Source organism: Jaculus jaculus, chromosome 16, assembly GCF_020740685.1.
Source record: "Jaculus jaculus isolate mJacJac1 chromosome 16, mJacJac1.mat.Y.cur, whole genome shotgun sequence".
Lineage (NCBI taxonomy): Eukaryota > Metazoa > Chordata > Mammalia > Rodentia > Dipodidae > Jaculus > Jaculus jaculus.
In genome coordinates, this window is record NC_059117.1 from 54,337,023 (window position 1) to 54,354,783 (window position 17,761).

The following is a 17,761-nucleotide window of genomic DNA, read 5'->3' on the forward strand; positions in this document are numbered from 1 at the left end:
TCTGACAAGAAGGAGCTGGCTATAGCAGCCCAAAGTCCTCTCCTAACAACACACCTCCTCCAGCAAGGCTCTGCTGGGGACCAGGCATTCAGAACACACGAGTTTATGGGGGACAGTTGATTCAAACTACTGCTGCCATTTTGGCATGTTGATTATTTTGAGCCAATGGCATAAAATAAAGAGCAAGTGACTGAAGTGTTGTCTATGTTCCTTTCTGTACCAAGAGGCAGAACAGCTTTTTCAGGGATAGGTGCCCTTCCTCTTTCTGGAAGACAGGAGCCTTCTTACAATGGAAGAAGGGGAGCTGGTGCTGAACTCGATCACTACAAACACACCTACGATGCTCCCTTTTAGCTGCCATTAGTTCCCACTGCATATTTCTTAGTCACCATCCCATAAATTTACTGCCCTCAGCACAAAGCTTTTTCTTCTTACATTATCACTATACATTCTTCTCCCTTTAAAAATGATACAAGGGGGCTGAGAGATGGCTCAGTAATGAAGGCATTTGCTGCAAAGCCTAATGACCTAGGGTCGATTCCCAAGCACTCATGTAAAGCCAGATACACAAGGAAGAGCATGCATCCGGAGTTTGTTTTCAGTGGCTTACAGACCCTGGCGTGCTCATTCTCTCTCTCTCTCTCCTTGAAAATCAATCAATAAAATATTTTTTTAAGAAACCCTGATTTTCTGAGACAACAAAGAGAACTTTAAAAGTGAATAGAAATACTGATTAAGAAAGCATTATAATCAAAGGGATAAATAAAATAATCAGAATCAATAGAAATAGGGGTATATGTTTAAAGAAATACTATACTTATGGGAATTCTATTCAAATTGGTTGGGGTCAAGTCATTTGGAAATATGGAAATTGTGATGTAAAAGTATCAAATCAGCATAACATTTTGTAAGCTTAATTTGTGAGTACACATGTTTCTAGAATGTTCTCTGTTTCCTGAGACCCATGCACTGGACTGTGGAAGTTCGAATGTAGGCCCCCATAGACTCAGGCTTGAATTTTAAGTCTCCATCGGTGGAAACCTACTGGGGGTGAGTGGTATGTCCCAGGGAGCAGGTGTCGGAGTCTAACCTTACTAGATGTGTTCAGAGCAGTTTGAGCTCTGGTGGTTAGTGTTGTTGGCTGGTGTTGCTTTTTCTCTCTCTGCTATAATGATGTATGATGGAGTGAGCCAGCTTCTTCCTCTATTGATGGACACTAAGCCTGAAATAAACTCTATTCGCCCATAAGCTGCTTCTGGTTGAAAGTTAGGCCCAGCAATGAGAAGCTGACCACAATATCTACTTAGGCCAATAATGGAAGTAGCTTTAAAGGTGTAACATTGAGAAAAAGATACTTTAAAAAACACTTTGGAGGCCAGGCGTGGTGGCACATGCCTTTAATCCCAGCATTTGGGACGCAGAGGTAGGAGGATTGCCATGAGTTCGAGGGCAGCCTGAGATTGCATAGTGAATTCCAGGTCAGTCTGGGCCAAAGTGAGACACAACCTCAAAAAACCAAAAAAAAAAAAAAAAAAAGACAACTAACAACAACAACAAAAAACACTTGCGGAGCTGGGGAGATGGCCTTACAGGTTAAAGTGCTTGGCTGCAAAGCCTAAGGACCCAAGTTCAATTCCCCAGTACTCACATAAAACCAGATGCATATGGTGGCACATGCATCTGGAGATAATTTGTGGTGGCTGGAGACCTTTGTGTGCCCATTCTTTATGTCTCTCTCAAATAATAAACAAATAAACACCTGGGCTGTTTGTGTTATTGAATTGTCAAAAAATTCCACTGGGAAGGCTGGTATATCTGAAGTCCTAGGCCAGACTGTCCACACATGTGACCTCCTTGCATCCCACATGAAATCCAGCAGTCCCTGAAGGATGTCTTTTATATTTTCTTTCTCCCTTTTCACAGGCCTCTCTGATTGGGCCTGCTCTCCCTACTTGAGTTAGCTGTTTGCCAAGTTCTGCTTCCAAATACAACTGTGTCTTCTCTGAGGACTACATATCCACACAGCAGCTCTGATTCTAAGTCTACTGTACCTCTAGTTTTGAGAATGCTCAAAATTTCAAAATTAGTGTATTATAATTAATTATTTTTTATGATAATTTTTGTTTATTTTAATTAAGTGCAAGCATTTTTCTTATTCTGCTTTTTAGTACAGCACCAGAAATTAGGATAAGGGCTCACAAATAAAACCAGAAGACTAAGGAGATGACTCAGCAGTAAAGGCACTTGCTTTCAAAATGTTCAGGCCCAGGTTCAATTCTCCAGTACCCACATCAAGCCAGATGCACAAAGTGGAACATGCATCTCGAATTTGTCTGCAAGGGTCCTGCCATACCCATTCTCTTTCTTTCTCCCTCTTTCTCTTCCTCTCTCTGTCTCTTCTCTATTGCAAATTAATAATTCTTAAAAATTTTATTTTGTAGAGAGGGAGAGAGAAGGAGACAGAGAAAGAGAGAATGGGTGTGCCAGGCCTTCAGCCACTGTGAACAACCTCCAGATGCGTGTGCCCCTTTATGCACTTGTGTGTCGTGGCCCACTTGCATAACTGTGCGTTTGGCTTATGTTGGACCTGGAGATTCGAACATGAGCTCTTAGGCTTTGCAGGCAAGCACCCTAACCACTAAGCCATCTCTCCATCCCTGAATAATTTTGTTAAAGAACTTTAAAAGAACTTTTTCTTTAAGAAGCTAGCATGAGTGGTTTCTTTCGTATACCCCTTGATGTTAGTTAGCATTGCAGCAGCTTTGTAAGGCAAATCAGTAAAGCGAGCTCACAGGCATGTCTGTTATGGAAAAGAGGTGCTGGCTTAGAAGCCAGTGCAGAGCAGATGGGAGACTTTCATTCTGCAAAGGGCCTAATCATAAAAATTTTAATCTTGTTGGACATGCCGTCTCTAAGACGACTGTTTGATTCTGCTGATGTAATGAGCAAGTAAAAGTAGGAGATAAGATGTTTCATGTCTATACTCTCTCTTCTGTTTGCCATTGTTTAAAAATTTTACCTTGTACCTATTTAAAAAAAACACAAAACAGGGCTGGAGAGGTGGCTTAGCGGTTAAGCGCTTGCCTGTGAAGCCTAAGGACCCCGGTTTGAGGCTCGGTTCCCCAGGTCCCACGTTAGCCAGATGCACAAGGGGGCGCATGCGTCTGGAGTTCGTTTGCAGAGGCTGGAAGCCCTGGCGCGCCCATTCTCTCTCTCTCCCTCTAGCTGTCTTTCTCTCTGTGTCTGTCGCTCTCAAAATAAATAAATAAATAAATAAAATACTTAAAAAAGCCCACAAAATATATTAATATGTTTTCTATCAACAGCTAATCTAATTTACCAACAATGTTTTCACAGTAACTGTTATTAACTTGCTTTTATGTTGTTACTGAAAAACAATATTCTATTTGCATCCAACAGTTAATCTAATTTGTTAACATAGTTTATCAGTTTTCATTCTAAGTTTTGTTTTCTTTCTATCTTGGATCCACTCCTTCTATCTTGGGTTCACTTTTCCTTCTGCTTAGAAAATACATTTTAACATTCCTTTTAACGAGAATCTATGGATGGCAAAATTTTGTTCTGTTTTATGAAAAAGCATTCATTGTATCCTCCTTATGGGAGGAGAGTAATTAGAGGGAAATACGTGGAAAGGAAAGAAGACAAAAAGAGATAAAAGAAAAAGAAAGGGGAGGGAAAGGAAAACAAGATGAAGAGAAGAAAGGGAAGAAAGAAGGAAAAGGAAGGAAGCCAGTGTGTGTCTAGTGAGTCAGATATTATCCATTATCTTTTGACTTCGTAATTGTTGTGAAAAAGTCAGATTTTAGTCTAATTAGTATCCCTTGTAGATAAATTTTCTTTATTTCAAGACTCTTTGAAGATTTTCTTTTAATCCTTTGTGGTTCATATACAATATAACTTGTTTAGGTGTGAGGTATTTTTATTTATCCTTTGGATATCAAAGTTCATACATTTTTTCCCAGTCTGTATCTCCTTAGTTCTCTAATTATACTACTACCCTCTCCTCTATTCTTTTGGAAGTCTCCTTAAATAATGCAGAGATCGCCGGGCATGGTGGCGCACATTTTTAATCCAGCACTTGAGAGGCAGAGGTAGGAGGATTGCCGTGAGTTCAAGGCCAGACTGAGACTACATAGTGAATTCCAGGTCAGCCTGGGCTAGAGTGAGACCCTACCTCAAAAACAAAAACAACACAAAAAACAGAGATTATGACTACAGTCTACAAAGGGCAAGCACCATGTGTTTTAAAATATATTTTATTTATTTGCAAGCAGAGATAGAGAGAGAGCGTGCAAGAGACAAAGGTAAGGATGAGCCAGGGCCTCCAGTCACTGCAAACAAACTCCAGATGCATGTGCCACTTTGTGTAACTGTCTGTCTTTTTTTAAGATTTATTTTTATTTATTTGTTAGAGACAGAGAGAAACACAGAGAGAGAGAGAGACAGAGAGAGAGAATGGATGTGTAAGGCCTCCAGCCACTGCAAATGAACTCCAGATGCATGCGCCACCTTGTGCATCTGGCTAACGTGGGACCTGGAGAATCTAACCTGGGTCCTTAGGCTTCATAGGCATGCACCTTAACTACTAAACCATCTATATCTCCAGCCCTGTGTACCTGTCCTAAGTAGGTACTGGGAAATCAAACCCAGGTCATTAGGCTTTTCAGCCAAACACAACCACTGAGCCATCTCTCCAATCCTCATGCTTGTTTTGACATTTTTAAAATTATTTTTTAAATTTATTTGAAAGAAGAGGCTGTGGGCTAGAGAATAGGCACTCCAAGCCCTCTAGCCATTACAAACAAACTCCAGACACATGTACCACCTTGCACATGTGACTTTACATAGGTACTGGGGAATAGAACCTGAGACCTGAAGCTTCACAGGCAAGCATCATAACCACTGAGCCATCTCCCCAGTACTGACCTTTAGTTTTCTGAGAGGTTCTTAGACAGGCCAAGTTTGACAGTAACAGCATCGTGCTGTAGCCCGACTCTAAGCCCTTGTCGTCAGAATTGTCATCAGTAAGTGTAAGCAAATCATTAACAAATAGACTCACAGGGGAATACGATGGAAAAAAATTCTGTTTCCTTAGAAAGAAGATGGCTTACTTGCTCTGACATGACACAGTGGAAGGGCAACCAATGACTAACTGGCAGCATGTGTGTGTGTGTGTGTGTGTGTGTGTGTGTGTGTGTGCGTGCGTGCGTGCGTGTTGTTTGTGTGTGCGTGTGTGTGCGCGTGTGTGTGCACACATACACACGTGCAGGTACAGGCAAGTGCTACAATATTCCAGGGTATACAATTAATGCTGACCCCAGCAAATAAACATTTTATAAAACCCATGAAGGAGTCTAGAGCTGTGGTGTCTACTTCTGCCAACTTGACTATAAACTTGTTTTTTTTTTTTTGAGGTAGGGTCTCACTCTAGCCCAGGCTGACCTGGAATTAACCATGTAGCCTCCAGCTAGTTTAAAACACGAAGCAATCCCCCTACCTCTGCCTCTTGAGTGCTGGAATTAAAGATGTGCACCTCTGTTGCAGCCAGGTTTGCATTGCTATCAAAAATCACCCAACCAAGAGCAGGGGAAAAGAGGTTTATTTTGGCTTATGGACTCGAGGGGGGAAGCTCCACGATGGCAGGGGAAAATGAGGGCATGAGCAGGGGGTAGGCATTACCTCCTGGCCAAAATCAGGTGGACAACAGGAACAGGAGAGTGTGCCAAACATTGGTAAGGGGAAGGCAACTATAATATCCATCAGCCCGCCCCCAACAATACACTCCTCCAGGAGGCGTTAATTCCCAAATCTCCATCAGCTGGGAACCTAGCATTCAGAACACCTAGTTCATGGGGGACACCTGAATCAAACCACCACAACCACATGCCTAGCATTGAATATAAACTCTCCTAATGACTGCAAAATGGCTATATTCTCCCACTACACAAGAAAGGAAAGAATGCAAATGTAAGTATTTTCCATTGCATCTCTTTTAAAAATTTTTTTTGTCACTTTTATTTATTTATTTGAAAGCGACAGAGAGAGAAACAGGTAGAGAGAGAGAGAAAAAATGGGCATTCCAGGGCCTCCAGCTACTGCAAACAAACCCCAGATGCATGTGCCCCCTTGTGCATCTGGCTAACATGGGTCCTGGGGAATCGAGCCTCGAACCAGGGTCCTTGGGCTTCACAGGCAAGAGCTTAAGTGCTAAGCCAACTCTCCAGCCCTCATCTCTCTCTCTTTTTTAAAAATATTTTATCTATTTATTTTATTTGAGAGAGAGATAGAGAGGCAGATAGAGAAAGAGAGAGAGAATGGGCACACCAGGGTCTCTAGCCTTTGCAAAGAACTCCAGCTGTATGCAGCTGGCTTATGCAAGTACTGGGGAATTGAACCTGGGTCCTTAGTCTTCGCACCTTAACTAGTAAGCCATCTCTCCAGCCCACATCTCTCTTAAAAAATACAGGGCTGGAGAGATGGCTTAGTGGTTAAGCGCTTGCCTGTGAAGCCTAAGGACCCCGGTTCGAGGCTCGATTCCCCAGGACCCATGTTAGCCAGATGCACAAGGAGGCTCACGCATCTGGAGTTCGTTTGCAGTGGCTGGAAGCCCTGGCGTGCCCATTCTCTCTATCTATCTATCTATCTATCTATCTATCTATCTATCTATCTATCTGCCTTTCTCTCTCTTTCTGTCGCTCTCAAATAAATAAATAAAAATAAACAAAAAAATCTAAAAATCATACATATATACATATATATATATGTATATATGTATTTTGTGGGTACACACACACACACACACACACACACACAAAACTTATTTGAGAGGGGCAGATAGAGAGATAGGAAAGAGAGAGAGAATAGTCATGCCAGGGCCTTTAGTCATTGCAAAGAAACTCCAAACGCATGTACCGCTTCGTGCATCTGGCTTTACATGGGAACTGGGGAATTAAACCTGAGTCCTTAGGTGTTGCAGGCAAACACCTTAACTGCTGAGCTATCTCTCTAGCCCTGCATGTTTCTCTTTTTGTTTTCTCTCAGGGAAATTAATTATTTACAAGCACCCTACCCACCCCGACCCTCAAAAGAGCACCTCATGTCATCATCATCTGAAACTAGCTAGGGAGAACAACAGTGGCTAGACAGCTGACGCTCTATTCCGTGGGGCTGTACGCAGTGCTGCGGCACAGATGCCGCTTCCCTGGGGGCTTAGTTAGTATGGGCATGGACAAGACAGCTGCTGGTATATACCAGTCTCATTACCTGCCAGCATTGCCGAAGTTCAAGCTATTAATTTCTATGTTCCTGAAAGAGAGATAAGAAAAGTCCCCCTTCTTTCTCCCACTTCTGCCTCATTACTATAAACAAATAAAGAAAAGAAAGTTGAGTGGAATTTTTCATAACATGGAATTAACTTGAGTATAAACTTTTTTTTTTTTTTTTTTTGGTTTTTCAATGTTTCAAGGTAGGGACTTGCTCTCTAGCCCAGGCCAACCTGGAATTTACTATATAGTCTCAGGCTGGACTCAAACTCACAGTAAGTCTCCTATTTCTCCTACTTTGGCCTCCCAAGTGCTGGGATTAACGGCATGTACCACCACACCTGACATTAACTATATATAAACTTTTGAACAAGACACCTACGCCCTGGAGACTTGACTCTGTCACTGGTTAGTTCTGGGGTCTCAGTTCCCCCACCTATCAAGTAAGAAAGATTATATAAATCTTTAATAATATTAAATCACCTCTCCTTTTGTTTCCATAAAGTTGTGAATCAGTGAATTTGAACATGGTAGTAGTCTTGACTTAAAGATGTCTTTATTAACAAATTTTATAACTCAGACACATTTTTTTTTATCAGAAACTTACTGATACTACAGAACTATCGTGGCTTACAAAACAAGTTAAGAAGCTGGGCGTGGTGGTGCACACCTTTAATCCCAGCCCTTGGGAGGCAGAGGCAGGAGGATCTCTGTGAGTTCGAGGCCACCCTGAGACCACATAGTGAATTCCATGTCAGCCTGGTCTAGAGTGAGACTCTACCTTGAAAAAGAAACAAATAACAAAAGAACAATAAACAAAAACAAGTTAAGAATAAGAGAGCACCTGTGACAGCAAGCTCACCACTCACATTTAAATCTTAATGAACAAAATTATGCTTAGACACTTTCTTTCTGGTGAATGCATTTGGGAAGAATGTTTTTCAGCCATGGCGAATGAGTATTACTAAGAGGTCTGTGGAGGAATGAGTTCTGAGGTAAAGACAAATCCAGCAAGATGCTGGATAAATCACATTTAAATAGAGTTATTTATCATGGGATTTCTTAGAGGATTTACAATGCTCAAGCGCATTACCAATTTCTACAAGTGTTCTATCTTCTCCCAACTTTAATTTTGACCATACAGCCTTTTTGCATGGCATGTTTAATTGTTCCTCACTTGAAAAGTGAATATATTGACTAACATTTGTATGGAGTTAGGGCAAATAACAAAATATTAAAAAATAAAAGCATCATGTTTCACTATATTAAAATCTTCTTTCCAAAACCTCCTTTAAAGTGATCCAGGTAGACTGTGTTTTAAAAATATATTTTATTTTATTTTTCTTTATGAGAGAGAGAGAGGCAGATAGAAAGAAAGAGAATGGGCATGCCAAGGCTTCCAGCCACTGCAAAGTTACTCCAGACACATGTGCCATTTGGGCATCTGGCTTACGTGGGTATGTGGAATTGAAGCTGGTTCCATAGGCTTTGCAGGTGAGCACCTTAACCACTATGCTATCTCTCTAGCCCCAAGAGATAGATTATTAAAAGAGAAAATGAAGGAGGTCCTAAATTCAATACTTGGTACGGACAAAAAAAGTAATGACCCAAGTGTGATTATAAGATAAAATTTAGAAACAGTATTCTAGAAATAGGAACCAAATAATATGTTAAGTGCATATTATAATCACACCATATTTTGATATATTATCATGATACAACTACTATCTTAGTATTGTAAAGATGAAATGTTATAGGTAATACACATTTTTTTTTTTTTTTTTGAGGTAGGGTTTCTCTAGTCCAGGCTGACCTGGAATTCACTATGTAGTCTCAGGGTGGCCTCAAACTCACTGTGATCTTCCTACTTCTGCATCCCAAGTGCTGCGATTAAAGGCGTGTGCCACCATGCTTTTCTTAGGTAATGCACATTTTTATTAGTAGTAGTTATTATTATTAATTACTTGAAACAGTTTCATCGTGTAGCCCAGGCTGATCTCCAAACTCAGTCTTCCTACCTCTGCCTCCATAGAGCTAGGATGATGGCCTTGTGCCACCTCACACACAGCTCCTAGTCCTAGTATTTCCCCGATTTACCAGTAATCATTTTTCAGCTGCCTTTGTGGAAAAAAACAAAACAAAACAAAACACACATAGGACAAAGGTTATGGTGCCATTTAAAGGAAAGCCTAGTTTGAACTATTTTTTTTTTCCAAATGTGTTATATTGTAGATGTACATAAACTTATCAAAAGGATAGGCAGATAAGAGCAGAAAACCACACACAGATGCTCATTGTTTATTAAAAATAAGTCCGTTGATGAGGGATTTCAGGAGCCATGCTAATTCCACTGGCAGAACAAACTAACTCCCAAGTAATCTTTGCACAAACTCAACTGGGTAAAAATGGCAAATGAGCTGGGATTATGTATAAGAATCAGTCCCCAAAACAAACAAATAAACAAGCAAAAATGTATCCGACGTCTCCCTCATAGCCTTGAGCGCTGGTAGGTAACACAGACACCCAACAGCCAATGCAGTGCAGACAGCACCCTGGGGGCTCAGATCCCTCAGAGCAGGAAGAGTGGTTACAGCGCCTAGCCTCGACATGGCTGGGATGAACTTCCAACCCAGGGACAGTTTATGGGAGGAATAGCATTTATTCGAAGCTTATTTGAAGAGGAAGTTCCATAGTGGCATAAAAAAAGGGGAGAGCCCACCACCGAAAGCAAGAGCAAAAACAAAGAAAAAGAACCCCCCTTTCCCCTTGCAACCAAACTTCAGGGAGCCCGGGCAGCGCACAGGCACTTGGCATGTCTTAGGTTGGGATTCAGATCCACCTTAGGACTGGACCCTAGGATCCTTCCATAGTGACACCTCCTCCAGTCAGGCGGCTGGAGATCTATTACACACTTTAGTAAACTCCTGAAGGCACTGGGGGACATTCATTCAAACTACCACATTGATAAAGAAAATGCAAAATACAACTTTGTCCCATTGACAGAACTGTAAACAACAGTAAACTGATGAAATCTTTGCTCGACAAATATTTTCATTTGGTACTTCATAAAATTTATGACTACACAGGAGAAAGCTTGGGCTGAAGCATGCTGGAGGATAGCTCAAGTCCTTGAGAACTATGGCAAGGTCACCAAGAGCATTTCAGGAGGACAGCTGTGTGTTTGGCAGGGACAGGTAGGAGGAGTCATCAATACAAGAGGGAATTGCAGTGGGTTGGTGACTAAGCAACCTCAGTTTGACTGTGATCTTCATTTTTAATTCTTGTTCAATGAGGAATGATGCAATTTTCCATTGAACAGTGATTAAATGTATCATCTATGGTTATACCTTTTAATAATGAATGTTTTATTCACATTTAAAAAATATTTTATTTATTTATTTGAGAGAGAGAAAGAAAGAGATGGGGGAGGGGGAGGGGGGAAGAATGGGTGCACTTGGGCCTCCAGCCACTGCAAACAAACTCCAGATGCATGCACTGCTATCTCGTGCATGTGGCTCACGTGGGCATTGGAGAATTGAACCTGAGTCCTTAGGCTTTTCCAGCAAGCATCTTAACCGCTAAGTTATCTCTCCAGCCCCATGATGAATATCTTTAATTTTCAAATAATTTGAGTTTGTGGCCTTACCCAGCTACCTAACTAGACAACATTGTCATCTAGTGGCCTAAACAGACAACAGCTACCATTTCTGGGGTGGGCGCTGGGGTCCTCACAGGGGTCTGAGTTGAGTGTCCAGTGGGCACAACAGCAATAGTAGTGCACAAGTCACACCAGGAGCGTGCGAATCCACACGGAGCACGCGCACACTGAAGTTCACTGACAGTGCTCATTGTAGCCCAGCTTCCCCGCTATCATCATCGAAACAAGGTTTTGATCAGCCTCACTTATTGTCTCTTCTTTGAACCTTTACGATCAGTTTCTCACTCCTTGGTTCACCTACTTGCTAGAAACATTTCCCAACCATTTCCTCTTGTTGTTCTAGGTTGCTGTGACCAGATGAAGAAGCCCTATCAGGTCCCAGTGGTAATGAGTCACAGTCCAGAGTCAATCCAAGCCTCAAAGGAAATCAAAAGAGCCTAGCTTTAGTCTTAGCAAGGCAAAGATGAAACAGTCGGCCTGCAAGGTTGACACAGACCACATGTCAAGCGAGGTTCTTGAGATTGTAGAGATAAAGACCAGTAGCCAACCTCCCTAGGACCTCTGATGTGAAACCAGATCCTCCCTTCTGGGGACCGACTTACATAACTCTGCTTCTGCAGTCAGAAGCGGCACCATCAGCACACTGAAAGGGAACAGAAAGATGCAAGAAGGAATCACACCCCATGGAGATGTCTGCGTACTACCACAGTAGGATGATGCGTTCTTGCCAAGGCCATTTCTGGCTCTCTATAGTCAACACTGGGAGGGATATAAGAGTACCAAATAAACAGCCATTAAGTCTTTCTTGTTTTTCGAGGTAAGGTCTCACTCTCACTCAAGCTGACTTGGAATTCACTATGTAGTCTCAGGGTGGCCTCAAACTCACAGTGATCCTTCTACCTCTGCCTCCCACGTGCTGGGATTAAAGGCCTGGGTCACCACGCCTGGCTCCATTAAATCTTTCTTGAACCCATTTTTGATAAAATAAAATAACACCTAACATTATTATGGAAACATTGGAAGTAGCAATTTTTAAAAATCAAGATGTTGGAGTCATAACAATTGCTTCCCAGACGGAGTCATGCTCATGCAAATAGATCTGAGTTCCAGTCCGTCAGAAAACTGGAACTTGCTGACTTCCCATAGGCTGGTCTATGGGAGGGAAGCTCTTGGTTCTTACCTATGATAAAAAGAATCTCCACGGCGATATCACTGACTGTTGTGCTCCGGGTGGTTGACAGGTCATCGTTGCCAATGAAGCAGACGTTGTAAGGTACCGTCACGGCAACATAAAACGTTGCCAACAAAATAAGCCAGTCCCAACCAGCTTTAAAAGTGCTAAAATGCAAAAGTATGAATTTGGACTTTTTTGCATCAGAAACTTTATACTCTGGAAATGCTGGTTTATCTACAAAAACGTTCTGTGGATAAAGACAAAAAAGAAGAGAGAGGAAAAAGAAACACAATATTAGAAGTAAAGATTATCCAACCTTAAATACACACACACACACACACACACACACACACACACACACACACACCCTAGGTGAGGATCATGTATACAAGATCCACATATTTTATTTTTTTATTTTATTTTTTAAATTATTTATTTATTTATTTGAGAGCAACAGACACAGAGAGAAAGACAGAGGGAGGGAGAGAGAGAGAGAATGGGTGCGCCAGGGCTTCCAGCCTCTGCAAACGAACTCCAGACGCTTGCGCCCCCTTGTGCATCTGGCTAATGTGGGACCTGGGGGACCGAGTCTCGAACCAGGGTCCTTAGGCTTCACAGGCAAGCGCTTAACCGCTAAGCCATCTCTCCAGCCCAAGATCCACATATTTAACAGGTGACTTAAAACTTGGTGTGTATCCACAGCCATGCATCAGCTGACCACAGGCTTCATACGTGATAGTGTCCCATATGATTCCAAAGGAACCGCAACTGTCCTATCACATCATAGTGACATTTCAGGCTAGTGCAATAATGTACCGTCATTTCTTGGGTTGTTGCTGCAAACAAATATCCTGCGTTGGGCTGGAGAGATGACTTAGCAGTTAAGGCACTTGCCTGTGCAGCCTAAAGACCCAGGTTCGATTCCCCAGCAGCCATGTTAGCCAGATGCACATGGTGGCACATGTGTCTGGAGTTCATTCCTCTCTCTCTCTTTCTCTCTCTCTCTCTCCTTGCTTCTCTCTCTCTCAAATAAATAAATAAAACTAAAAATAAAACAAATATTTTGTATTATCAGTCATGAATATAAGCATAGTATAAGCAACTCCACATAGCACATAATGCCCATCATAGTAATAAACAATTATTGATGGCTTATGCACTACATGTACTTTTTTATTGCTACTGTAAAGTGTGTTTATACTTATTTACAGGTTAACTTTAGAGCTCGGCATGGTGTCATATGCTTTTGATCCCAGAACTCGGGAGGCAGAGGTAGGAGGATTGCCGAGGGTTCTAGGCCACCCTGAGACTACATAGTGAATTCACGGTCAGCCTGGGCTAGAATGAGACCAGGTCTCAAAAAGGCCAACCAACCAACAAACAAAAAAGCTAACTTTCAGACTACATTCATCATTTCACGAGCTGACAGCTTCATACAACTGGTTAACTCGTATGTTGCTTACACCAAGCAGTCCTGTCACGTAACTGACCTGCACTAGCCAGGTGTGTGTAACTATTTGGAGGTGTCCTGCAAAAACAAAACCATCTAACAACGTATTTCCCAGGACCATTTAACAGCATAGTTGCTAGAATGTATCCTCTTCATTATGTGAGCCATGAATGGACTCCAAATGAATAGTAATCATTAGTCTATGTAGCCCGGACTGTACTGAGTTTTGTCAGGAATGTTAAGAGAGTAATCTAAATTTTGGTGATTAAAAGACAAAAGAATCATTCTACATAACATCTAAAAGCATCCAGTTGCAAGCGTTGTCCTACACACATACAGCCACAAAGACACGTTTACATAGTTACTCCTATGAGGCCATTGTGTATACTTGTAATTTTCAGATAAGAGCCATTATATTTGACCTCAGATTCTGCTGATGTCTGTAAACATAGTTCTACTTTCTCTAGATTTTCATCTACAAACAGTTGTCTGTCTTTAAAATATAAATCAGGTTACATATTGTGCTTGCTGGTGAAATTTCCTATTAGAACCCAAAACCTCATTACTCAGATCACTATAGATATATTCAGGCACTGGCCAGCCAGTGACAAATTGAAAAACAGGTACTTAATGATTATTATTCAAGTCAGAAAAGGAGGAAGGCATTATTCATTGTGCAGGTGATTAAATACGGAATAGCTGAAGTTTGTGATAATGGCAGAACACTTTGCTTTGAAAGCTGTCCAAATTGGTGAACAATTCCCTTACTGTTATAAGACAAAGAGAGCTCCAACAATAGCTTGTACGGAAATTTGACGAGCGTGTGACCAGATACTTGAAGACCTTGCTTTGACCTCAATTAATGAAAAATGCGAGAAACTTAATGAGAACTTGCATTGGAAAATTAGTTGAGTTAACAGACTAGTTTAAAGTTCTGGATACATATTACTTGTAGGTCAGTGTTGAGTTTTTTTCTCTCAGTCACTGAGAGAAGAGCAGATTAATGTGGTGTGCTCGTGAGCCTCAGAGTGTCTGGGGGTTCCAAAAATGTAGAGATCAGGACTTGAGCTCTTAGTGGGAACTACCTGTGACTAAATAGTTCTGATATCTTTATATTTAATTATGTTTATTCATTTATAAACAAGAGAGGGAGAGGGAGAGAGAGTATGGGCATGCCAGGGCCTCTAGCTAATGCAAATAAACTCCAGATGCATGTGCCACCTTGTGTATCTGGCTTTATGTGAGTACTGGGGAATTGAATTCAGGTTTTTAAGCTTTGCAGGCAAGCACTCTAACCAGTGAGTTATCTCTCCAGCCCCAGGTTCTAATTTCTTAACACCAATGTACGAAAGCCTAGTGTGTCTGCTAGGCATTCCCAAAACATGCTTCAACTTTGCTAATATTCTCTGACTTGTCCCACACGTGTGCCTCATCACGTCTGTTCTGTATGATTGCACACTGCTTCCATTCTTCCAGAGGGTTCCTAGGTGTCCATTCACCTCTGTGTTCTTGCACCTTACAATTCCCATCATGCTTCATTCTGTGGTTTTAAGGGACAAGTTCTACAGCTGACTTTGGCATCATAAAACAGAGGTGATTTACTCTTGTGGGAGGTTCTTATTAAAGGGGGGCAAGAGCACCAAAAAATGAAGTTAAGGTCTACAGATATTCATTCCTCAAGGTCAATCAAGCCAGATAAAGTTACAATAGCATAGAATGGATTTTTGAAAATACTTTATTGATTTATTTGAGAAAGAGAGAGAGGGGCAGATAGAGAATGGGTGTGCCAGGGCCTTTAGCCACTGCAAATGAACTCCAGGTGCATGTGCCACCTTGGGTATCTGGTTTATCGAGTACTGGGGAAGAGCCTGGGTCCTTAGGCTTCACAGGCAAGTGCCTTAATAGCTAAGCCATCTCTCCAGCCCCAGAATGGATTTTGATATTACTTTTTTCCCCCTAAATATCTATTACAACAGGAAATTACCAGTAAGTCATCAGGAATATTTTATGTTCACATCCAAATAAGTATTGTTGCCTTCATGTAACAGACATTGCACCTAGTTTGGGGCAAGAACTGGTCCTAAGGATGCTAACACTGCTCAGGAGTCAGGGTTTCCTTTGGAGTCTGTTGAGTGCACAAAACACTATGACATTCAAGCAATGACCCAGAAACATGGTAGTCATCTCTGAAAATAAATTGTCTGGTTTTCTTTCTTTTCATTGGCCACCCAGAATATATTGCTTCAATTTAATCACATTATTATATAAGCATGCTATTTTAAAATCAAATGGAGAATTCAACACAGCTCAAGTTCAACTTAAATTTTCAAGTGTCGTTAATTCAAATTCTGCATACCTCGTTAGACAATTACCTGACCAAAACAAATGAAGAAATAAAAATTAATCTCTTTTGCTTCCACCACAGCACCATGAAGTTTTAACAAAAACTTAGCAAGTTAAATAAAATGTTTTACAACCCTAAAAAAGTACATTTATAAAACTGGTGGTAGAAGGAAGAAGGAGGAAATCATAATATCGATAACCTCCACACATACAAAATTTGCCTTAAACTAGGCATTATGGCACATTTTTTAATGCCAGTACTCGAGAGGCAAAGATAGGATTGTTGTGAGTTTGAAGCCAGCCTGAGATTAGAGTGGGCTCCATCCAGGTCAGCCTGGGCTAGAGTGAGACCCCACCTGGAAAATCAACAAGAAAAAATTTACCTAAAGCCAGGTTTGGTGGCGCATGCCTTTAATCCCAGCACTTGGGAGGCAGAGGTAAGAGGATCACCATGAGTTCAAGGCCACCCTAAGACTACATAGTGAATTCCAGGTCAGCCAGGACTAGAGTGAAATCCAACCTTGGAAAAACAAAAACAAACGAACAAAATTGCCTAAAGAGTGAGATGACACTACAAACAAAAATTTGCCTAATGAATGAGGCGACATGGAGCCTAAGTACGTGTTGTTTATTAATTTTGGAGGACACTGCTGTAGGACCAATAATGTCTTAGCTATTTAATCTCTATCTACAAATTATTCAACTGTAATAGTTAATTCAGATGCCTAAGTTAGGTCATTGTTTCTTAAGTACTTGGCAATGTTTCTTTGACACTCTCCTCTGTGTACACTGAGGGTCAGGAAAATGTTTCTGCAGTCCTGCACTGGGTCTGTCAGGCTCAAGTTATGCCTTTGAGGGCGCTAGCTCAGCCCCCCACCCCACTGGCACTACTTAGGCAAGGATGGCATTCTCCTTTCACACACTCATGTGACCTTTGTAGCATTTCTTTCTCTTAAAAAAAGTGTGCATTGTTTCAGTCTCACTTATTAGAGGACAACAAAATGAAAGGCAACACGAAGTATGTACTTTTCCAGCATCCATCAGGCCAAAGTTAGAGCCAGGGCTAAAGGTGCTGTGTACCTTCCACACACCTAGACTTTGGCCCGTGGTGCTCATCTGGATGAAATACGCAAGCTTGTTCCTATGGAAAGCCTCAAGGGAGAAGCTGGGGACATATGAAAGGAAGCTCTGAGGCAGACAATATGGCTGAGTCCCATATATAACTGCTATCTCTACTTTAGAGATTTTTGAACAAGCTGTTTCTTCCCCCACTGTTAAAATGGGGCTAATAAAAATATACTCAGTATTAGCTCGGCATCACAACTAAATAATGTAAAATAAGCAAAGAAAACATGAAATAGTTAATTTTGATATAGCTAGGGCAATTAAAATATTAATAATTCTTTCATGAGCACAAAATTATTATGGTCAGAATTTCCCCTAATATTATTTAGCTGATGGATTATCTCAACCATTTTTTTTATTCTTCTTCTTTCTTTCCATCTTCTGTCTGTGAACCATTCTATTCCATCCTCCTGGAAAAGGGATGGTGACCAGGCCAGAACTGCTTCTGAAACTTGTGACTGGAGAAGGGAGTTTTACCTGAGGTGCCAGTGCGACTGAGTAGATGAGGCATCTTAAATTACTTCATATTATATCAATGTTCCTCTCTGATGTTTGTACTTATGGAATAAATGGCAATTAAGCAATTAGCTAATTAGTGGGAGTTAGGATTTTTTAAAAAATTGGATCTTAAAGTAAAATGCTGTGCTTTGTTGAATCTAAAGGCAAAGATGGCAGGGTTAGCAAATGTAGTCTAAATCTCACTAACACTTGCAGGATTTAGACAATCC

The 17,761-nt window shown here is 41.2% G+C and overlaps 1 protein-coding gene across 1 annotated transcript in view; it reads right to left on the minus strand.

Annotated features, from left to right (window-relative positions):
* Kcnh8 (potassium voltage-gated channel subfamily H member 8) overlaps nucleotides 1-17,761 on the minus strand; it is a 432,454-nt gene that overhangs the window by 170,719 nt on the left and 243,974 nt on the right. Inside the window, exon 5 of the mRNA XM_045135950.1 lies at nucleotides 12,122-12,362. Within this exon, the coding sequence (XP_044991885.1) occupies nucleotides 12,122-12,362 (241 nt within the window). The remainder of the gene's footprint in view (nucleotides 1-12,121; nucleotides 12,363-17,761) is intronic.